The sequence below is a fragment of the Candida metapsilosis genome, assembly GCF_017655625.1.
Source record: "Candida metapsilosis strain BP57 chromosome Unknown scaffold7, whole genome shotgun sequence".
Classification (NCBI taxonomy): Eukaryota; Fungi; Ascomycota; class Pichiomycetes; order Serinales; family Debaryomycetaceae; genus Lodderomyces; species Lodderomyces metapsilosis.
Window position 1 is genome coordinate 876212 of NW_027138165.1, and position 21737 is coordinate 897948.

Below are 21737 nucleotides of genomic sequence, written 5' to 3' on the forward strand. Positions count from 1 at the left end.
TATCTGGCGATATTATCTCCAATCAAATCGCCCACACCAAATGTGCTATTGCAAGGGTGTTTCTGAGTTGATTGAATCTATGCTTGCCCTGTTGTCACCGCCATCTATCTGCTGGTCAACTATTGAAGTATACAATAACCTCCTTTTTCTTATACGCTTGAGTTGCCACAGTATTGGAATTACTGGCAAATACCCTTGTTTTTCTTCATACGATAATGATATAAATGCAATCGTTACCACCACCCAATACAAAATGTAGCTGATTACACTTCCATACGTAGCCGAATTGGTCCAACCTAAAATTGCCGTCAAGAGCATCCAAAAAGCTCCATCTTCTTGTAACTCTCCATTACAACAATTCACGTGCCAAACACTCTTCTTGATATCATAAGAGCCTGGTCCATGGCCAGTTTCACTCACATCCATTCCTCCACATTGGTTAATAAAATTCTGAAGCTCAAAGTTCCAAACACCTTTAGAAAACAATCCTGCTGCAACCAAGTACAAAAAGCATGTGGAAGTAATAAGGAACCATTGCAATGATAGAGTGTTTCCCGATCTGTACAAAATACAGCCAATCAATGTTCCAACAATAACTGCAATCACTGCTGCGTTTATGATTGCCCAGATTGAGGTATCTTCATTGACTCCAATTCCACCAATAAACACTATTGCCTCGAGTCCTTCCCTCAATGTCGTTACAAATGGCAATATCACCATGTTGTACTTTTCTGTCAACAACTCCAACTTATAAAGCCAACCACCCTCGGACTTCCTATTCGGGGTTGATATCAGTGGATTGAAATGTCTCGACAGTTGCAAAAGTCTTCCTAACTTGACTTTCCACTTTTGTTGCATTTTGCTAACCCGAAGAATCTGAATTCCCATGATTGAGATGATTATGCTAGCAAGGATAGAAAATGTCCCTTCCCAGTAATGCTCGGCAATTGCCCATAAATCGTTGCCCACTTTGTAAAACACAACAAGAATTATTGCACCTATAAACAAACAAACGGCAAGGCCCAACAACCCACCAAACCAAATTTGAAGTTTCAATATTCGACCCAACCTCTTGTCACCCAACGTTGATTCCGATTGCTCTGTGTTCTCTGAGGAAGATATGGACTCCTGAGGTATCGCCTGGTACTGTCCCTCGAGTCTATTCGAAGTCTTGCCATCGTCAGTGCAAAACGTCTGATGAACAAACGATAAAAGAACAGATATAATGATGGCAGACTCCAATGTCTCCCTTAGCACGATTAAAAAAGTCTGTATAGAAAAGTAGTCGTCTAGCGTTGCCATTTCTGGATGTGATCTTCTAGATTGTAGGATCAGAACAATATTTCCAAAACAATGTGACTTTCTTTTTCTTTTTATCTAAAAGATCTCTCTCCACTGAAACGAGACCGATTCGGATCACAACACAACTTTAATTTTTCGTGTTCACCTTTCGAGCCACGCACCCGCACGGAAGGACACAATAAATGCCGTGCCGGCGTGATATTTAGTTAATCAATCTTCACTTACAGAGATGTGGCTTACGCAGGAATAATTTATTACAACATAATCCCATTCTATGAAATGCGATAAACCCGAATCATCTTTTGAACCTCCTCGCCTCATTCAAATGCTTCCTATATATCGGCTCCCTCATGTACCCCTCTTCATTCAAGAAATTCCTATAAAGATCATGCCTTTTGCCTTTTTCTGGAAATTCCTCAACATCACTCAAATCGCTCTCCAGTAGAGTATCATCCACATAACTGTAGTTCTTCTTGGTTCGTTTGCTAGCTTGCATGGCATGACTTACTAATTCTCTCTTCAACACATTTTCTTTTAAGTTCCTTGAACTTCTTTCAACCCTTGTCGGACGCGTATGGTTGATTGGAACTGTGCTAGTTTTGGGTTTGCCAAATAAGTCCTTCTTGGGTACTTCCTTGGATGCAGCTGTCGTACGCAGAACATGACGATCCGGACGGTTTGCTTCTAGCGAAGGCGTTTGAAATAATTTAGGTTTGCCAAGTTCTGCGCCTTTGACTTGAGCTAAGGCCAGGGACTGGGGTGCCGGTGTTTTCTCCACTTCAAATTTTGGTGTGGTTTCACCAGTTCTTGACTCTTTCAGCACCGGTGATACAGAGCGGTTAGGACTCTTTTTTGTAGTTGCCACCCTTTCACTCCAGCCTCCGTGGACATAAGGCATGCTTCGATTTCTGTTTCTACTACCAAAGCCTTCCAAGTTAGAAGGCTTAGCTGCATTACCAGTCCTTGGGTGCTGGGGCTCGATCGTAGGTTCTCTGCCGGGCGGAGCCAGATGATTTTCCCGCGTCCGCTCATCCACTGTGTATTTACCTGTCTTATTGGCACTGACCTTCTTGTTGTCGGTCGTATGCTCTTTGTTCAAAACCTCCTTTCCAAGTGAATTACTCTCTTGGTTTAACGATCTTCTCTCCATGAAAGATGTGTTTAGCGCTTTGTCTGCTGTTACTTGTTTTGGCTCCGTTTCGGTATCCTGTAGAACGCTTGTTGTAGCTTTTTCAGGTACGTCTGAATCCTTGGATTCAACGTTCTGCTGCTCCTTTGTGGCGCCTGTAGTATGACCGGAGCTAAAGTCTCTTCCATCCTTCTTTTTTGTAGAGTCAACGCTCCTTGTATCTTCCTTTTCAGTTGCATTGAATCTCTCTCTTTTGGGAGAGATATAGTCACGTCTGCTTTTTGAGCTACTGGTCTCCGAACTAAACAGATTATCAAAAGCTTTTCTTCGCCCATCTTCCGCTTTCTCTTTCTCTTTCTCTTTCTCTTTCTCTTTCTCTTGCTCTTGCTCTTGCTCTCGTTTCTTCTCTTCCTCCTTCTCTTGCTCTTTCTCTTGTTTCTTCTCTTCCTCTTCATTGTCATGCTCTTGGTAATCCATTTCAATAACCAGGGATACATCCGAAGGACTAGATCCAGCATTAGAATGGTCATCAGACGGCTTCAGATAGTGCTTATGGTTTTCATTTGCAGTGATTCTGGTGTTCCCCTCTCCAACAAAAGCTTTTTCTGGTTCACGACTACTTTCTCTAGATAAAAAATTTCCAGGCGTACCCTTAAACCTTGAAGGGGACCTTCTTTCTGAATAGTTTACTACTCCATTGATCTTCCTGCTATGGATTGGATTGTACTGTCGGTTTTCCGTTCTACTCAATGGGCGAGGGGATTCACGTCTTGAGTGTGATTCAATTCTTTCCAGCCGTGGTACATATGGGTAAAGCTGTTTGGATTCAAAAGTTCTAGGTCCACCGTAATCTAAGCTATTATAGGGTGCTCTCTCATCCCCAAAGTCGTTGTCAATGTACTCATCCTCTCTCCAACTATCTTGATTCCTTCTACCTCGATCGTCATAGTAGCCTCCCCCTGGATAAACTTTTTGATTTCGCCTCCTGTCTTCAAATGCATTTTCATTATCATGTCTGGAGTGGGTGCGGCGAACGTAATTTTTGCCATAATCGTCATAGCCATCACGATTGCCAGTCCCTTCAAACAGGTTCGGATCTTCATGTTCCCATCTTTTATCTTCAAGATAGGTTCTTGACTCTGACTTCATAGAGACATAGTTGGATTCTTTGAGCTTCTTAAACCTTTCCTTATCGATCTCGTGGCACTCTCCAAATTGAGGCATTTGTTCTGGAAGTATAGGTAAGGGCTCAGTTTTGAAAAATTCGTGGTTCAAGGCATCCAATGAGTTCAACCTTTTATACGGATCAAGTCTTAGTAATCCACTCAATAACAGTACGGCTGAAGGTGGCATCACCGATTCGAACCTCCTTTCTAGACTTCGTTTGCATCCTACACCAATATTAAAGTGTGATTTGTTTGGTAATCTGAATGCCTGGTCCCAATTTTCTGGCGACCCTATAAGCTCAAAGATGAGTTGGGCTTGATTAACATCACTTTTACCAACAAGTATCGGTTTACCAACAAATAATTCAGCAAACACGCATCCAACTCCCCAAAGGTCAACCGCAGTGGTATACTTTCTTTCACCTAGTAAAAGTTCCGGTGGACGGTACCAACGAGTTACAACAAGTGCAGTATAGTCTTTTTCTCCTCCACCAGGGCCCATTCCTAATCTTGGCACATCTCCGTGATAAAATCTTGCCAACCCAAAGTCTGCGATCTTCAAAACTCCTTTGTTATCAATCAATATGTTGGCTGCTTTGATATCCCTGTGTAAATAGTTTTGCTCGTGAATATATTGTATGCCTTCAAATAATTGCGTCATGATACACTTAATTTGATTAAGCTGAAGATGTATGTCAGGGTTTTCAAGAATTCCAACCAAGTCGCTTGTCATATAAGGAGCAACTGTGTAGAATGATCCCCTTTGTGTGATCACATCAGCCGGATTCGTTACATCGGGCTCAGCAAAGATGATATCAGCAATGTTTAAAATGTTGTGGTGATCGAGTTGTTTCAAAATTGTAATCTCTCTCATGGCCGTTATCGGGAAGCCTTCCTTTGCCAGATGATTCAATAGCTGTTTTATTGCCACTAGGTCGCCTGTACGTTTATTTCTGGCTTTCTGTACGACTCCAAAAGTTCCTTGTCCCAACTTTTCAATCATTTGATACTGATCCAATTTGGACATTTCTGGTATTGAATCTGTGTATCTATCACCATCTCTCCGCTCTCCTCTTGACATTTTTGATTGGTCATTAACCTCACTAGTCGGCCGGTGGTCTTCTTTAAATGACATGAGTTATGTGACAATGGTTGAACTTTATCTCTCGTAGGACGGCAGTATTATTACTCGCATGGTTTTTGATAAATCTTTTTCGTTTGGATGACAATTACGTGACATCAAAAAACGCGACAATACTTAAATCGCAACAGAGTTCATATGCCCGCTAAAGATCCTACACAACTGAGAACTTACTCGTATACACATATGCAATATATTAGGTTAAAGAAAAGTAGAAAAGTTAGGCATCTCCGCTTCCGGTTGTAGTGTACTTTGATTTCCTTTTTCTGGCTTTTGATAATGCAATTGATTGCTTTACATTGAACCCGTTCGTCAAGAAATTTGTAGTCTCTTCCAACTCCAAACCAGCAGTGTCGGGAAGCAAGAAATAAACGAAAAAGAATGCAACCGCGCAAAGTCCAGCAAAGAATGAAAATGTTCCTGTTGGTGTTATCTTCTCCAACATGGTTAAAAATGTAGAAGCAATCACTAAGGACCCAGCCCAATTGGTACAAGCTGCATACATTCCACCGATGGATCTAACATTAACATCGGAAAACAATTCCACTCCAACCCAAGCTGCGTTACCTATACCTATTGCGTATGATGCAACGTATAGAATCATACCAATAATTACGACAATTCCCCATCCACTAATACCTCTGGTGTGTATTTCAACACCGGATGAGAAGTCGACGTCAAGGAAATGGAATGCAATAGCACATACCACCAAGGCACCACACATGCATGGCATACCTATAAGTAAAATTCGCCTTCTTCCGACTTTATCGATAATACAGAGAGCGACCCCCGTGAACACGAAGTTGGTGGCTGATATGATGATTGACACAGCAGTTGCGTTCTTGAATCCAATTGTTTCAAAAATGGTGGCACTAAAGTACATCAAGGAGTTGAAACCAGTAAATTGTTGAATACCTTGAAGGCCACATGCGAGAATTAATGCTCTGAAATTACCTGGGGTGGTGTGGATAATTTTGATGGATTCCCAAGCTTTCTGTATGGGGTTTCTTCCTGGAACAGTGGAGTCCGAATGAATCATGTCGTCTATTGAAGCATCAATGAATGCGTCAGAAGGATCGTTGTGAATCTTTCTCAATACCTGTTTCGCCTTAGGTATGTTGCCGTTCATCACGTAATATCTTGGCGTGTCAGGTAAAAAGAAAAACAAGACGGATTGAAGAACAGCTGGTACCATACATAAACCAACAGATACCCTCCAACCATGCGATACACGAGTTAACCCCCAATTAATGAAGTAGGCAACTAATTGACCACCTGTAATGAACATAACGTTTGTAACAATTAAACGACCACGGTATTTTGATGGTGCTAATTCGGACAACATAAGTGGTGCAATCAAAGATGCAATACCCACTCCCCAACCCAAGATAAATCTACCCACAATCATAGTCCAAACAGTTTTAGCCGCGAGTTGAATTATTGTCCCCACCACAAAAATTACATTTGATCCTAACAAGACTCTTTTTCTTCCAATTAAGTTGGCCAATATACCACCCAATATAGCACCTAGCAAAGCACCAAGAGATGTAGCAGATGTGATGAATTCCTTTTCGCCCGATGTCAAGATCTTATTTGACAAGTCTGTTCCTATTTGCACCAAAGCAGATGATATGTAACCGGTATCATAACCAAACATGAATCCAGATATTGAAGAGACCAATGTTAAAAGGATGACTATTTTTGAAGGACGTGTTTCCGACTCCGAAACTTGAACGGACTCCCCCTCGAATGCTGAGCTTGTCCCTACATCAGGTAGTAAATCTTTCGATGAGTTTGTCGATATTACGGATGAGTGCAGGCTATTGAGTTCTGAGCTGACAACCCGCGTAATCCTACTACCTTGAGTGGCGATTTGTGTATCCCTTTTCATGACGTGCGGGGAAGTATGACGAAGATGGTGATTAATTTGGTACGATCCTTGTTATTGAGATAAGGATGCAGTGTTGAGACGTCGTGTGGTGCTATTTAGTTTGAGAAAATGGATAGCAAAAGATCTGAATAAAATGGAATAGGAGGAATAGAAAAAATAAAAAAAAGACAAAAAAATGATCTGTTGATTGTTTATTGCTTTTACGGCGAAATAAAATTTTTCCACCTTATGAGAGAAAAAACGCCGAAAATTTTAAATTTCACCGAAGACTAAAAACAAGCACGATTGCATTTGCATATGATCTTTTGGTTTTAGTGAAAGTACGGCTGTTACCGAAGAAGGTAAATGCCGTATTCAGCTACGTTTATATCATGACTGAGGTGTTGCTTCACCACTGATGATAAGAATATATTACGCTTAGTTAATAGTAAGGGTAGTGTCGTGGTCAATTTTCAGCGAGATTCTGGCGAGGAATTTGGTCTTAGCACACGAGACAAAAATTGTTTGGGGAATTCCGGAAAAATTGTAGGGAAAGGCTTATGCTCATTATCCTGTTATGTGAGACCTGAGGAGGTATCGACTGGAACGTTCTCTTTTTTTAGTTACGAGTAGAATTGGTTTCTGCGACGCTCATTCTTTAATGTACATTGGACGATTGAGATTTTCCAATCAATCCTAACTCTACAATTCCAGGTCTTTAAAGCATTTTATTATTGCGTTCGATATACAAGCTAATCAGTAAATGTTCACTCATTTTAACAACAAGATCACTTCAACTGTGTATACTCTATGACATTTTTGTTGTTCTTCTCAGATACACTTACTTCTTTGGTGGATCGAATCTGAATTTTCTGTTCTTGATTGGAGTCCATTTGAATCTTCTGACCCAGATTGACAATAAATACAAGGATGAAACAACTATAATGGCTTTCAAACCCCATTTCTTTCTATCATCATGTTCTGGTTCAGATGCCCAGTTCAAAAATGTCGTGACATCCTTAGCCATTTGTGAGGTTGTGGCTGGTGTACCATCTTCATATTCAACCAAGTCGTCGAACAAGACTCTAGCCATGGCAATTGCACCACCTGGGAAGTATGGGTTATAGTTTGAACCAGCTGGTAATACAACACCTGCTGGTGGTTCTTCTGGGTAACCAGTCAATAATGAGAATATGTAGTCACATCCACCGTGTCTAGCTTTAACAATCAAAGACAAGTCTGGTGGTAAGGCACCTTGGTTGGCAGCTCTAGCGGCTTGTTCGTTTTCATAAGGCCCTGGGATGTAATCAGCCAATTTACCTGGTCTCTTTCTTGGCTTACCTTCATCATCTGGTTCATCGTCGTATTCATTCTCTTCAGCCATAGCTTTAGCTTCAGAGGTGGTGTGTGAGCTTCCGACTAAGTTTCTCCAAGCAATTCTATCCAATGAATGGCATGCAGCACAAACTTCTCTGTAAACTTGAAAACCTCTTCTGATGGACGCATGGTCAAATGTTTCAAACATACCATTGTGAGGCCAGTTGTAGGCTGGAGGGTGTAAACCATGTTCTGCAGCAGTCATGGCATTGGCAGTCATGGAGTCTTGGTATAATAAATATGATGCGGTTAAACCGGTGACACCAACACCTCCGGCAATGAATTTCTGAACCAATGGCTGGTTTACAGACTTGAATGCGGTCTTAAACATAGTGAAGTTGTCGTTGTAATCTCAAGTAAAAAGATAAAAAAAACACAATTAAAATCAAACTAATCTAAGTTGATGGGTTGTATTCAAATGTCCAATTCTGTTGTTATAAGAACCTAGATGGATCAATTTTTAAGGTAAAGTAGCAACTTAGTTGATTAGAATCTTAGTGAGACTTGATGGGTTTTCTAACACTTTTAAATCCAATGCCAGTAGGAGTGATACTTTTTTTTTTTTTTTCTTTTCCTTCTTATTGGTAAAAAATTGGTGATGAAAAAAAAAAATACTATGTACTGCATACAAACAAGTATTCTCTGTCTATTGAGATTTTTTATTATGAGAAATTTATAAAACAACAATTGTTATTGGTTAAATTTAAGAGAACAAACAACAAACTTAAAAACTGTTTTTTTTCTCTTCTGCTAGTGTCGCAATTTGTAGTGTCGTAATTTATATATTCATGACATTACATACAGGTGCAATAGACTCTAATATGGTTTGAATAGAGGTGTCGTACTCTTCCATGAGAAAAGAATAGCCATCGAGCGTACTGCACCAACCTCGTATTACTCATAATATCTTAGTCAATTGTAAGATGCAAATTAATTCTCCCATAATATGTGTTTTAGCTACCACTTTTCCTCTGGATTCTTCTTATATTCGAGATAATCATCCCAGTTGAATATACTGATCTCAGTTTCATTTTGGATGCCCAAGTCCCACAAAGATTTGTCTTTTGTAGGTAGTCCTTTCTTCAAAATTACCCAATCCTCATCATTTTCAAAGTTTATAACTAAATTCATTGATTTTGAGCCGTGCGCTTTGGTGTATATCTTCAACGAGTCATACTGTACATTTCTATAAGGTCTCAAGCTCCCAGTCGTGGCTATCTCATGAAGAACTTGGTCAAATAATCCTTCGGCTGTAGTCGACTTTAAATCGATATCTTTGATGATTAAGTTTTTCACGTTACGATATGGAAATGACTTGATTATGCGGATTGTGATTAAAGCATCAGTAGCAGGACGGGAATTAGATGTCAATGGTTCAGTGTCAGACATTGTGCGTTGTGTGAATAGTATCACCTCAAAATAAATGTCATCCCCGACTTTTCCCTTGATGCAAAAAAAATATAATAATCTAAGCTACCATCTATCTGTTATTGAGCTCTATAATTGAACCTACTTTAAATGTATCAGGAATAACGTTACTCAATTATACAGTATAATACGCCCGCGATCGTTCAAGGATGTGGGAGAGGAAGGTGAAAAGAGGTTGCACAAGTACGTCAACTCAACGAGTTACAGCAACAAAGAGCTCTATTAAAGGCATCATACCATAGAGTTTATCTCAAGAGATCCTCAACCTACACACAATCTAGTTTGACAAATGACCCATATAATCATATACACTAATACTTCTTTCATCCTTAGTCAATCAAATCCTCAAGATACATAGATGGAATAGTTTTTCTTGGAGTTTGATTCCTTGAATCTGTTTGCTGGTCGTTGCGTTGAGATGGACTATCTCCATGTATCGATTGTTGGATAGATGGATTGTGTTGAGCTAGCGAGTACTCACTGTTGTTGATCTCATTATTTATATATAAGCTTGGAACCAACTGAGAATGTCTATTAGTGGCTGGTGATGGACTTGCTAAATTCGTGGCGGAACCACCAAAGGGCAAGTTTGTCAAAGAAGCATTAAATGATCTACTCTTCTTGTGTTGCATAACCTCTGCAGTTGGTGAAATGAACATTTTGGTCAAGTCATTCTTGGAAGCAGGAACCATGACATCAGATTGATAAATTGTTGAACTGTCACCAGATTGTGACCCACCGCCAGGTAAATTTACAAATGACCTGTTCAATAACGGTAGCTTGGAAATGGAAGATCCGTGATGATGACTTCTATATTCAAAATTATTGAGCGTCGAAGTTGGAGTCATGCTTGAATATCCATATGCATTATTGTTATTGCTTTCATATTTTTCATACAAAATTCTGTCATTTGCGCTGGTCTTTTTGGCTAACCTTGAAGCCGTCAAAGACACTATCAAATGATACAAGATGAAACCAACAAGTATTGCTCCAACAATAGCTCCAACTGCAATGAATACTGTACCTGAGGGGTTGTGTTGTCTTATGATAAATGGATTGTTGTTATTTGGCGGCACTGAAACGGAAGGAGTGCTGTAAGATTCAGTAGACGAACTCAAGGTAGGCATACCGGTGTCGTCATCAGTGGTTTTCGAGTCATCTCTTGCTACCAAGGTCTTGCTTGCGACATAAAGTGTAGTGATTAGATCTTCCCGCTTCATGGTGGAGATAGATGGCTGTTGATTTATGATGATCTCTATTTCCTTAATTCTTTTTCTCATCCAAGATTTTTGTTTTTTAATTTTTTGTTTTTTAGTTTTTTATTTTTTTTTTTTTTTTTTTTTTTTTGTTTTGAACTTCGCCTGATTTTGACAAAGGCTGCGAAAGGGGCTAAATTTCTATATTTAGTCTATGAGTATTCATTTTGCTACACTTACCTATACACCTGTTTCTTTCCATTTACTCGCTATACCATAAACCCTCTCTCTCTATATTGAATTGGTTCCGGAACCAGTTCCAAATGTCAACGCTCTCACAATCATCAACAAGGCGTGGTTTGAAATGAGAGTACTTGGCACGATATTCTGTCATGTTCCCAGTCCTGCAGTAGATTAATTTGGAACTGTATGGATGCTCTTTCTCTTCCTCACCAGGTTCAACCTCCCATGGCTTTGGTATTGGACTATCTGAAAAGTGTATTAACTTGATTTTGTTTACAGTTTTTACAGGATCCCATCCACGGTTAGACCGCTTCTTGATGAAAGGCAAATATTGAGGTTCAACCACGAACCTTTCATGCCATGGCTCACGAAATTCTCCTGTCAATACACCGTACACGCGATGTGGTAAGATCCCTACGTTAGCATGGCCATTCTTTAATTCATTATCCAAAAACTTGTTTAAAATTTCCATATCGTATTCTGAACTTTTTCTCAAGTGCTTTCGGTTTGTTAGTGACCAATGGATGGGATTGAAAACGTACTTCATTATGTGCTCGTATGTGGACTTGGAAGGAGTAATCACCATTACGTGGTTGGCAAAGAAATTATTTTGGTTATCAAATTTGTGTGCCTCGTACACCAATGAGGGTAACAATCTCCAATCTTTGGTTTCAATAATGTCATGAACCAACTTTCGCATCCTCAATCCATGCCTCCTAGTATCAGGAATTTCCACTTTTTTTCTATATTTGAGGGGAGATTTTCCTTCAACCACATTGTTTAGCCAGTACGCTTGTGGTAATGCAAACTTGAACTCTTTTGGGATATTGAAAAGCTCGTCAATATTCGAGTATGAATTGTGTATCTCTCCATCTTCCATCAGCGGATTTACTAGCATCGAGTCAGAGTCAAAGTAAACAACCCTATCAAACTCCACTTGGTTAAAGATATGAAATTTTGTAAAAGATGCAGCCCATGGAGTGTCGTCGTTGTAATTGACCCTAATCAATGGCACAGGCTTCAAGGTGATGTCATAATGATTCGCCACTTGGTACAAGTTATTCCATATGTGAGACGTGTGATGCTGTAGTATTTCGTCATATAAAATAACGAGGTTGGGCACCTGCGTTTTGCCCTTTCGAAGATGGACAAAGTTTATTATCGCCAAATTGAGGTAGTCATAATTTGTTGCATATTGTACATATGCCAACTTGTCAGGATGCTCCAATGGTTGGGTACCATAATAAGAGATAACCTCCTCCGGAATAACTTTCAAATGCTTGTTTAAACCCCTTTCCTTAACATCGTGAGTGTTTTCCAACACGTAATAAGAAAAGATAAAATAAAGGATAACAAATACTGCAATCTTAAATTCCCAATTTTTTGAAAAACGCTTCCATTTTCTGTTGGATGTTTTATCTTGATCTGACATTGGAGTTAACTTCACAATAGCTTTGCCTCTTTGATCGGTAAATCGTTTTTTACAAAAAAAAATAAAAAAAATAAAAATAAAAAAAAAAAAACTGCAAAAATTTTTTTTTACAGCCGATGAAGAATGGATCTATCTCCAACAGTCCAAGCGGACACTTCACCTTTTGACTTTGCCATTGAATAAAAGCAAAGGTTTAGAAAAGCAAAAAGAAATGCGCAAACCCGGAATCGAACCGGGGGCCCAACGATGGCAACGTTGGATTTTACCACTAAACCATTTGCGCTTTTTATTGAAGTTGTTTTAGTGTTTCTTTTCCCACCGATGTTGGATTTTGAGTGATTTTCGTCTGCAAACGTGGGTTGAAAGTAACCTTTATGCAAAATGTGCACTATGTGGATCGTTTATCTTTAGATAGAAGACACTGTGCATCAATTTAGAGAATAAATTCGGTACTGTCGGTACATTGGAAAGTATTTTATATGGGTTGTGTATTCAGCACTCGCCAACTGTGCTGCTTCAGATAAAAATCACTCTATTTGAATTTAAATCTATGTACCTTCAGTGATGATAAGGGGACGCTTGCCCCCCTTTCATGGTATACCTTCAATTAGCAAATATGACCCGTACATGTGTTCTACCGCTCTTGCATCAACAGGAACAAAGAAACCATTGAGTAATGAAGTAATTTCTTTTACGTTTCCATAAAACTCTATTCATCCTTGGACTCCTTCCTCAAACTGTTCAATGTGCAGGCTTCTGCGATTTTATCAATTCCTCTCTTAATTTTTGCGAAAACTGGTCTTGGTTGTCATCATCATCCCAATCTTGTTCCCAAAGTGCTTCTTCTTTCAATTTAGCATCGGTAACCCAACTTGAGTCGCTATCTGAAAAGTCCTCAAATTCATCATCCTCCTCAAGGGATTTTATAACTTGTTCTTCAGTTGCAGGAGTCTCCTGTTCTTTCTGTTCTGTGGATGACATTGTGGTGATATGCTTATACTTGTTTCCTGGTGGCGTTGTCGTTTGAATTTGGCAATTCTTCTGTGACAAAATATTTTTCTGAGAAAAAACAAAAAATTTTCAGATTACCACCAGCTCCAAATACACACGCATCAATAATGTTTACTGGGTCTTCCTTTATTGGTAGGCTAGGTTTTCCTTGCTCTAGTCAGCTAAGACATACTTCCAGAAAGATTGGATACCTTGGTTATTTGGCTCCAAATGAAGGGTCCACACTGGGATACAAACGTTTAGGTCGTGGGCCATCTTCAAACAAAGGTAAGACTTCAGGACGTGGTCAAAAGGGTCAAAAGGCAAGAGGAAAAGTACCCATATGGATGGAGGGTGGTCAGACCCCTTACTTCAAGCAAATGCCAATGGTTGGGTTCAGAAATGCCCATAATGCAAAGCAATACCATGAAATCAATTTAAGCAAGGTTCAGGATTTCTGGAATACTGGACGTATTCCATTGAAGGAAGGTGAAACTCTCACCATCAAGGTTATGAAGGAGTGTGGTCTCATTACGGGAAGTTTGAAAGATGGTGTGAAGATTTTGGGTAAAACTATGGCTGATTACACTGTTCCACTAAATATAGAAGCATCAAAAGCAACTGACCAAGCAATTGAGAAAATTGAAAACACCAACATGTCTTTCACCGCTAGATATTTTTCAAAGTTGGGATTAAGAGCATTTGTTAATCCAAGTTACTTTTTATTGAGAAAGGGCTATGTACCGTTACAAGCAAGACCAACTAGTCAGAAAGATATTTCATATTACTCAGATCCTGATAAGCGAGGATACTTGCACAAGGACCGTTCCATTCTCTTGGACCATTTGGACAAAGCTCGTGAAGAGTTGAAAACAGCAAAACCAAAAAAGAAGTTGTCCAAATTCAAGTCCTTGCTGGAGCAATTGAAAGAGGCCTCATCTGTAAATTTCCAATCTACGAGTAAGCTTGTTAGTGTGAAGGATTTGGCTTAAAGTTGTTTGTATATAGTATCGCTAATCCACATCAATGAATAAATGCAACAAGTTTTCAACAATTTCTTGTAGATCGCTCCAGGAGACTTGCATCTTTTCCGTCTTGGTCACATTGTTGAAACTGTAATTGTATTTTCTTAAAGAAAACATTGTTGCTTTATGTGCCATTTGATAAATTTCTTTAATCTTTAGCTTATCATTGATTGATTCTGTCTGATTCACAGAAAGACCACGAATTCTCAACCCTGATTGAATGATTTTATTCACAGCTGTGCTAATTTGCTCCTGCGTCGATAGAACCAGTGTTTTTTGTACTTTTGACTGAGTGGCAAGGAAAGGATTACCTTCTTGTTTCTTCTGCAAAATCCTATCGAAAGCAGTCACAGCCAGTGTGGGTTGGGAGTTTGTTTGTGGTTTTATAAACGAATCGTCAATTGTACCACCCGATCTAAGAGACTTTTGCATCTCTTCCAATCTAGTAAAATCCAAAACAATACATCTCACTTGATTGTCATAATAAAATACCACAAACTTTCGCTCACCAGCATTAGCTAAGAGACCACGTCTGAGTTTGTTTTGCGTCGAATGTCGAATGAGCTGCTTTTTAAAATATAGCTCGGTTTGTGGGTCATTGGTAAATATCAGAAACGGTCTGCCACTGATTAGATGAATTGGAACTCTGTTGCAATCGATGTGAGTGATGTATTCACAAAAGCCTATCGTCACCGTAAAACCGTCTTGCTCTGACCAAAATTGAACATCCTCGAGAGTGTGGTCTTCGTCATGAATTACTGTTGTGGATACGAGATTCATGAAGGGTCATTGTACTCGCAAGTGGAAGGAGAAGACTGAGAGAGAGAGAGAAAAAAAAAAAAAATACCAAAATTTCCGATGTTATTTCCATGATACAAAAGATAAATCATCCATCATCTTTGGAAATAGAACACGCTTAGCTCTATCTGTGTGGTGTATCCATAATAGCTATAGGTGATCTATCAACTCGAAAATATTCACTTACTCACAAGCGCACCTTCACTACAAGGCTATATCCCCAAGGCAAACTTGTCTCCACTGATTAGGAAAATTTTAGCCTCAAACGACTAAAATAATTTAATATAAGAATACAATGTCAGCTAAGCAACGAGTATACTCGATATCGAAGGTCTATTCTGATGTCAACTCCAAGAAACCTTCTGAATATTGGGATTATGAAAACCATGAGATAGGATGGGGAGAGATCAAGAATTACGAAATCGTCAGCAAGATAGGGAGGGGCAAATACTCGGAAGTTTTTCAAGGAATAAATGTTTTAAATGACGAGCCATGTGTGATAAAAGTGTTGAAACCGGTGAAGTTGAAGAAAATATATCGTGAAGTCAAGATTTTGCAAAATTTAACTGGAGGTCCAAACGTGGTGGGACTTTTGGATGTTGTTCGTGATGAGCAATCAAAAATACCAGCTTTGATTTTTGAAAAAGTGAACAATGTTGATTTCAGGGTTTTGTATCCCAAGTTCACGATCAAGGATATACAGTATTACTTTACGCAACTTTTGATAGCTTTGGATTATTCGCATTCAATGGGAATAATACATCGAGATGTGAAGCCGCAAAATATAATGATTGATCCCATGAATAAAAAGTTGAGGTTGATAGATTGGGGCTTGGCGGAATTTTACCATGCTGGTATGGATTACAATGTGCGAGTGGCATCGAGATACCACAAGGGACCAGAATTATTGGTAAACCTACAACAATATGATTATTCACTTGACCTATGGTCAGTTGGGTGTATGTTGGGGGCAATCATATTCAAGAAAGAGCCGTTGTTTAGAGGAGACTCAAATAATGACCAGTTGGTTCAAATTGCCAAGGTATTGGGTACGGAGGGGTTGATGAAGTATGTCAACAAATACGGTGTAAAACTCAGTCTGGATTATGATAGCATTTTGGGAAATTACCCCAGAAAGACATGGAAATCGTTTATAAATAATGAAAATCGATACTTGATAAGTGAGGAGGTGTTGGACTTGATTGATAAATTGTTGCAATATGACCACCAATTGAGGCCGACAGCAAAGGAGGCTATGAGTCATCCATTTTTCAAGTTAGAAAGTTGAAGACAGAGGTGGTCTAGGAATGCTCATACCAGGAAAGGAGTAAAACTATGGTGTATGGTAGATAATATATATAATTAATAGATTTGAGCGTAAAACCAAGTGTCTGATGACGAAGCGATCACATGCTCCCTATGTCAGGGACTGCTCAATGCATGCTCTAATCCAATGGCATATGTATCGTGTCTGAGCTAAACTCACTAGGGCATATATAGCTTGGTCCTGTAGAGAAATTTGTCATTTCGAGGACATTTTTTTACCCTCCTACAAATGGAACCACTTTAAATAATCAGGAATGCTACGCTATGCACTCACCCTTGGCCAGGACTGGCCTGTTTCTTGGCGTCATGCACAGGGCTTTTAGTTCAACAGTTTATACTTGAATCAACGCCTCAACAGAGAGAGACGAAAATAAAAATAAAAAAAAAAAACGACAAAAAAAAAAAAGTAAACACACCACGTAAACGTATTCATCACACACGATCACAACAGAGTTTTCTTACACGAATCATTGATACTAGTTTGAATTTGTGAAGATCCATTTTGAAATTATCTTATCACAAGTCTCCCTCATTTCATTCTATCGTTATAAATGCCACTCTGTGCAAGCACACCTAAGACGAGTATGTATATTTGAAAAGCCTCAATCAGGTTTGTACTAACTTCTTTTTTGCCAGTTCAAAGGAAAATCGTCATTCTAGGAGATGGTGCATGTGGTAAGACTTCGCTATTGAATGTGTTTACCAGAGGATACTTTCCGCAAGTCTATGAGCCCACTGTATTTGAAAACTACGTTCATGATATATTCATTGATGGCCAATCAGTCCAGTTATCGTTATGGGATACAGCAGGGCAAGAAGAATTTGATCGATTACGATCTCTTTCTTATTCAGATACCCATTGTATAATGTTGTGTTTTTCGGTGGACTCGCCCGATTCACTTGAAAACGTACAATCAAAGTGGGTTGGGGAAATTGCCGACCATTGTGAAGGTGTCAAGCTTGTTTTGGTTGCATTAAAGTGTGATTTGAGGAATGATGAAGAGGCAGAGAATCAGAATCAACAATTTAGTCAAGGTAATCCATATTCATCGCAAAAGAGGCTCATCACTTATGATCAAGGGTTAGAGGTAGCGAAAAGGATAAATGCATCAAGGTACTTGGAATGCTCCGCTAAGAAGAATAGAGGTGTCAACGAAGCTTTTTCTGAAGCAGCTAGAGTTGCATTAAACGCAAAGCCAAAGGGAGCTAACGACGATGTACAAGATAAAAAAAGTTGTATAATAATGTAAAAACAAAGGATATGAACATTTTTCTATTTGAATGGATAACTTTGTAGCTCTTTTCTAGCATCCCAAATATCTTCGGAACTTCCTCTTGCTTTGTCCTCTAGTAGACGCTTTTTGAAAAATTCCTGAATCTTGACTCGACTGTTTAACTCTTTGTCGTTCAATTCTTCAACTGGTTTATCTTTTCCTTCCATCAATGATCCATGCTTGATTGCAAACCAGAATTTTTCCCTCTGCCTCTTACAAGAGTCATATGATCCATATCTGTAATAGTTTTTGAACTGGCCCCCTAATGAAAAGCAAGCAATTAGCTCATCCAAAGCCGTCGTGATCGATAATTTGGCAGGATACTCATTCAATACGGTATTCTTAGTTATCTCTTTGATCACATTATCTCTCTTCTGCTGTATATCACTATTGGCATTTTGAAATTCACGCCATAACTCGTCAATTTCAGGTTCTTCTTTGGACATGATGATAATGAAGTATTATAGATGGTTTGATCTGCAAAGAAGAAAGGAAAAAAAAAAAAAAAATTTTTGAAAAGCCGTTTGGAAAAAATGGTTCAAAAACAACATTTGCTCTCAGCAGGATTCGAACCTACGATCTCCTCATTACTAGTGAGGTGCCTTACCAACTTGGCCATAAGAGCAATTTTCAACAAAAATTTTGTTCCGGTCTTACAAATCAGATAAATATTTGAAATCAAAAAGCTCCTTTTGGGAAGTGACCAAGCAAGCTAGATTCATTTGATGTAAATGAAAAGAGCCTTTAGATGTTTCCCTAGCTGCTGTTATACTTTTTATCTTGATAAGCTTGGATTTTTGTGTGTTGTACTTGTTGTAATTTTTGCACCAAATTAGATCATAAAAGGACCTTTATCACAAGTATTACTATATCAACGAAGCGTTAATCAATTTTTCCAAGCACGGAGTGACAAATGAGATATACTAATCTAGGTAAGCTTGACTGTAATTAGATTTAGCTTTACGAAAGTTTTCACATGCAGTTGATTACAGTTTAGAAGTATTTCATTTTGTGCATCAACTTTGATCTTTACCTTTGCATATCATTTTTCTTTCTTTCCGATTTCGTTATCAAACGATTGGAGCACACGGCTCAAACTTGTTAAAGAAAATGCAGACAGCGAGGTTTCCTATGGCATATCTACGCTTCACCAAACGGTTTAAGCCTTTGAAACCCATTTCTTCCATCGTGAAACGCCAACTACGTTTAATAGTTTACATATATCGTATCACCACCAAGAATATTTTCAAAGCAATTCGAGCAATATTCCTTCAAAGATCCACTATAGTTGTTGCACTTTTTGCATATTTGTGCGAGGTTGTCCCTAATCTATTGATAAATACCACCAAACATCTATTGGAGCTTAAAGCAAGAGGTTTCCTGAGTGAAACGTGGAAAATAATTGTGGCTCCCCTACAAGCGGATCGCCTGCCTATATTTATGATCCGTTTAGTTGCTACGTTAAATGCTTTAAATCCATTGTTTATGAAAGCGTTGTATCCTTACGTGGATGGTGAATATTTTCTTTTCACGACTACATTACTAGCAGGATTGGTATCATCATTCGTACATTTCCCACGATTTCAGCTGCTAAAGATTGACGAAGAAGACAAGTATTATACCTTTGATTGGACATTCTTGTTGGTGACAAAAGCAATTGATTCTGTGATATCGGCCACAGTGTCTCCCCATCTTTCACCTCAAGCTAATGATATGGTTGATTTGCTGGTAATTCTCGTGTCTACGTACTGTGTCATGACTGCTTGGTGGTTCAGGCCTGATAGACTCAGTCCCCAAATGGTGAACTGGATAACAAAGATGACTCGGATAGACCCTAGGATTCAGAAGGGTGTTCAGCTCTTACATGAAAGTACATTGCACCGCACTTCTGTTCCGTCAGACACAGATGAATTTCGGACTTACGCAGCTCTGAAAGGTAAGGATGTAAAGGGCCCGTACGACAGAGTACCCTGCGAAGTTTTTCATGAGTTCACGACAAATAGCTGCTCTAAACATACACTAGACAACTTTGTGACCCAGTTTACTTCCAGTTTGAGGTTCTATTCATACATCAATATCTTTTCATTTGTGTTCTTTAGATGGTTCAAAGGAAATTTGAAAAAAATGCTTATCAAGACGATTAAATCGTCATTATTTGTCAGTTTTTTAACAACTATTCATTGGGGTTGTGTTTGCTTTATACGAAACCACCACCCCCAGTGGCACGATCAGAAATTTTGGGACATTTTAAGCATTAAAGTGGGATCAGCTCTTGCAGGGTTGAGTGTGCTATTTGAAAGTGCAAAAAGACGTAATGACTTGATGATGTTTGTAACACCAAAGGCATTGGGGACTTTCTTTGAGGCGTCAAATACCGAAGCAAGGAGAAAATGGGAGACCGTTGCTTTTAGTGTGAGCTTTGCTGTATTAGTGGCCTTTGCAAGACTGAGCCCAGCAAGGCTTAGAGGTGTCGTGGGTAAAGGATTGAGCTACATGGTAATGTAGCATTTGCTGATTCATTTCACCTACATGTTATTATACACATCCTCCGCCATTTTATCAATGTCTTCCAACGAAAGAGCCACCATTTCGTCCTGTTGATCTGAGTTGCCGTCGTCTTCCATTCCTACATCATCATCATCTGCTTTTTCAAACGTAATATCAGCCTTGGTTACGGATTCCGAAGTTTTCTTTACATCATGGGCAAGTTTTCTTAGCTGCCCTTCAGTGACGTTATCACTGATTAAGTATGCACACAAATCCTCCAACCAAATCTTGTCGTAAACGTAATATATGTCATGGAATCGAAATAACTCCTTCAAATCTAACAATGATTGAAGAACTAACCTTTTGCCTCCGCGTAGAAAGTAATACACATCGCTCCACACTTTTTCACATAACGCAAAGCTTCGATGAAGTGGATATGTTAATGCTCTTCTGTAGCAAGTAATGATTGCAGATCTCAACAAGTTATCTGAACTATTAACAGTTAGTTTGGAGTCCAAGAAGGAAAACTGGGGGGTTATTTTACCAATTGTCCAAGCACTTTCAACATTATGCTCCCCTTCATTTTCTCTCATGTCAAGATTGTATGCAAACAAAAGACACACAATGGTTACCAATACCTCTAGTTGATAATGTTGATCAAGCAAATATGACTTTCTAGGTAGCTGCATCATTTTCTCCTGCTCTTCTTTTGAAAACTCGATTGGCATAATTGCAACACGTTCATCTTCTCTCAACAGTTGTTGTGATTTGTACCATTTAAGAAACTTTTGGACTTTGGGATTCGTCCATTCAATCAATTGCTTGAAATTCTTGTCATCATCTGGAGTTGGGTGCTTCTCCATAATGTAATCAGCTGCATATATCTCTGGATCAAATTGAATATTTTCCTTTATGAGCCTCTCAATGATACGATCATTCACCGGCGTCGCCTCAGGATCACCTAGTCCATTGATGTCGTTACCATTGGAAACACTCACACCAACTATTCCATCGTATTGGTTATTAAAGCCGTACTTGTTGTCATTTGTGTTTACTCGAAGATTGTCATCAAGAGGCTCCAAGGAAGGGACTTCTTGTTTAATTTCCCAATTGAAATCCTCACCTTCTTGCAAATCTTTCTCAGCTTGGTCATTACTCACCTCGTTTTTAATATCCATTTCTTCTATTAAAGGTTTCTTTTCCTTTTGCTTCTCTACTGTGTTTTCATTAGTTCTTGCAAGCAACTTTGCCGTCAAATCCAAATCAGGAAAGAACTGACCCTTATTCTCCTTCGGTATTTTAATCTTGACGCTTTCAGATTTAGAATCGTATTCAGCATGAGATCTTTCATCATCCACACAAGGATAAGGGAACCGCAATCGCAAGTAATATGGTGGAAGTGAGAACCTGAATAAATCGTTGTCGACAGTCATTTCAATGTTTGGAGCACTGAATCTGATATGCGAGATCTTCACGTCTATATATATGAATTCGTCATCCTGATTAATAGTGAAGTAAGGGGTAAGCATGGCAGGATGGGTAGGATGAAAAGA

At 39.0% G+C, this 21737-nt stretch overlaps 15 protein-coding genes across 15 annotated transcripts; 4 read left to right on the forward strand and 11 right to left on the reverse strand. All coding sequences in view use genetic code 12, as the record gives it.

Moving 5' to 3' along the window:
- Window positions 1-45: 45 nt before the first annotated feature.
- Window positions 46-1302, reverse strand: FTH1 (Fth1p; the record flags this gene model as incomplete). Its single annotated transcript, XM_067694077.1, has 1 exon — window positions 46-1302. One exon carries the CDS (start codon window positions 1300-1302, stop codon window positions 46-48), a length of 1257 nt encoding a protein of 418 aa, XP_067546434.1.
- A 295-nt stretch (window positions 1303-1597) lies between these two features.
- CRK1 (cyclin-dependent serine/threonine protein kinase) lies at window positions 1598-4732 on the reverse strand (the record flags this gene model as incomplete). Its single annotated transcript, XM_067694078.1, has 1 exon — window positions 1598-4732. The coding sequence occupies one exon, from the start codon at window positions 4730-4732 to the stop codon at window positions 1598-1600; it is 3135 nt and encodes a 1044-aa protein (XP_067546435.1).
- Window positions 4733-4958: 226 nt separating this feature from the next.
- ITR1 (myo-inositol transporter) lies at window positions 4959-6629 on the reverse strand (the record flags this gene model as incomplete). Its single annotated transcript, XM_067694079.1, has 1 exon — window positions 4959-6629. The coding sequence occupies one exon, from the start codon at window positions 6627-6629 to the stop codon at window positions 4959-4961; it is 1671 nt and encodes a 556-aa protein (XP_067546436.1).
- An 820-nt stretch (window positions 6630-7449) lies between these two features.
- Window positions 7450-8316, reverse strand: CYT1 (ubiquinol--cytochrome-c reductase catalytic subunit; the record flags this gene model as incomplete). Its single annotated transcript, XM_067694080.1, has 1 exon — window positions 7450-8316. The coding sequence occupies one exon, from the start codon at window positions 8314-8316 to the stop codon at window positions 7450-7452; it is 867 nt and encodes a 288-aa protein (XP_067546437.1).
- A 626-nt stretch (window positions 8317-8942) lies between these two features.
- Window positions 8943-9374, reverse strand: I9W82_004955 (uncharacterized protein; the record flags this gene model as incomplete). The annotated part of the gene is made up of 1 exon (XM_067694081.1): window positions 8943-9374. One exon carries the CDS (start codon window positions 9372-9374, stop codon window positions 8943-8945), a length of 432 nt encoding a protein of 143 aa, XP_067546438.1.
- A 368-nt stretch (window positions 9375-9742) lies between these two features.
- I9W82_004956 (uncharacterized protein) lies at window positions 9743-10633 on the reverse strand (the record flags this gene model as incomplete). The annotated part of the gene is made up of 1 exon (XM_067694082.1): window positions 9743-10633. One exon carries the CDS (start codon window positions 10631-10633, stop codon window positions 9743-9745), a length of 891 nt encoding a protein of 296 aa, XP_067546439.1.
- Window positions 10634-10871: 238 nt separating this feature from the next.
- On the reverse strand, window positions 10872-12284 carry I9W82_004957 (glucose N-acetyltransferase; the record flags this gene model as incomplete). The annotated part of the gene is made up of 1 exon (XM_067694083.1): window positions 10872-12284. One exon carries the CDS (start codon window positions 12282-12284, stop codon window positions 10872-10874), a length of 1413 nt encoding a protein of 470 aa, XP_067546440.1.
- Window positions 12285-13025: 741 nt separating this feature from the next.
- I9W82_004958 (proteasome regulatory particle lid subunit) lies at window positions 13026-13265 on the reverse strand (the record flags this gene model as incomplete). The annotated part of the gene is made up of 1 exon (XM_067694084.1): window positions 13026-13265. The coding sequence occupies one exon, from the start codon at window positions 13263-13265 to the stop codon at window positions 13026-13028; it is 240 nt and encodes a 79-aa protein (XP_067546441.1).
- A 137-nt stretch (window positions 13266-13402) lies between these two features.
- MRPL10 (mitochondrial 54S ribosomal protein uL15m) lies at window positions 13403-14266 on the forward strand (the record flags this gene model as incomplete). Its single annotated transcript, XM_067694085.1, has 1 exon — window positions 13403-14266. The coding sequence occupies one exon, from the start codon at window positions 13403-13405 to the stop codon at window positions 14264-14266; it is 864 nt and encodes a 287-aa protein (XP_067546442.1).
- A 21-nt stretch (window positions 14267-14287) lies between these two features.
- I9W82_004960 (uncharacterized protein) lies at window positions 14288-15079 on the reverse strand (the record flags this gene model as incomplete). Its single annotated transcript, XM_067694087.1, has 1 exon — window positions 14288-15079. The coding sequence occupies one exon, from the start codon at window positions 15077-15079 to the stop codon at window positions 14288-14290; it is 792 nt and encodes a 263-aa protein (XP_067546443.1).
- A 313-nt stretch (window positions 15080-15392) lies between these two features.
- Window positions 15393-16385, forward strand: CKA2 (casein kinase 2 catalytic subunit; the record flags this gene model as incomplete). The annotated part of the gene is made up of 1 exon (XM_067694088.1): window positions 15393-16385. One exon carries the CDS (start codon window positions 15393-15395, stop codon window positions 16383-16385), a length of 993 nt encoding a protein of 330 aa, XP_067546444.1.
- Window positions 16386-16974: 589 nt separating this feature from the next.
- Window positions 16975-17673, forward strand: RHO3 (Rho family GTPase; the record flags this gene model as incomplete). Its single annotated transcript, XM_067694089.1, has 2 exons — window positions 16975-17005; window positions 17060-17673. 2 exons carry the CDS (start codon window positions 16975-16977, stop codon window positions 17671-17673), a joined length of 645 nt encoding a protein of 214 aa, XP_067546445.1.
- A 23-nt stretch (window positions 17674-17696) lies between these two features.
- I9W82_004963 (uncharacterized protein) lies at window positions 17697-18143 on the reverse strand (the record flags this gene model as incomplete). Its single annotated transcript, XM_067694090.1, has 1 exon — window positions 17697-18143. The coding sequence occupies one exon, from the start codon at window positions 18141-18143 to the stop codon at window positions 17697-17699; it is 447 nt and encodes a 148-aa protein (XP_067546446.1).
- A 994-nt stretch (window positions 18144-19137) lies between these two features.
- I9W82_004964 (uncharacterized protein) lies at window positions 19138-20202 on the forward strand (the record flags this gene model as incomplete). Its single annotated transcript, XM_067694091.1, has 2 exons — window positions 19138-19652; window positions 19950-20202. 2 exons carry the CDS (start codon window positions 19138-19140, stop codon window positions 20200-20202), a joined length of 768 nt encoding a protein of 255 aa, XP_067546447.1.
- Window positions 20203-20222: 20 nt separating this feature from the next.
- I9W82_004965 (Hsp90 cochaperone) lies at window positions 20223-21713 on the reverse strand (the record flags this gene model as incomplete). The annotated part of the gene is made up of 1 exon (XM_067694092.1): window positions 20223-21713. One exon carries the CDS (start codon window positions 21711-21713, stop codon window positions 20223-20225), a length of 1491 nt encoding a protein of 496 aa, XP_067546448.1.
- Window positions 21714-21737: the final 24 nt, after the last annotated feature.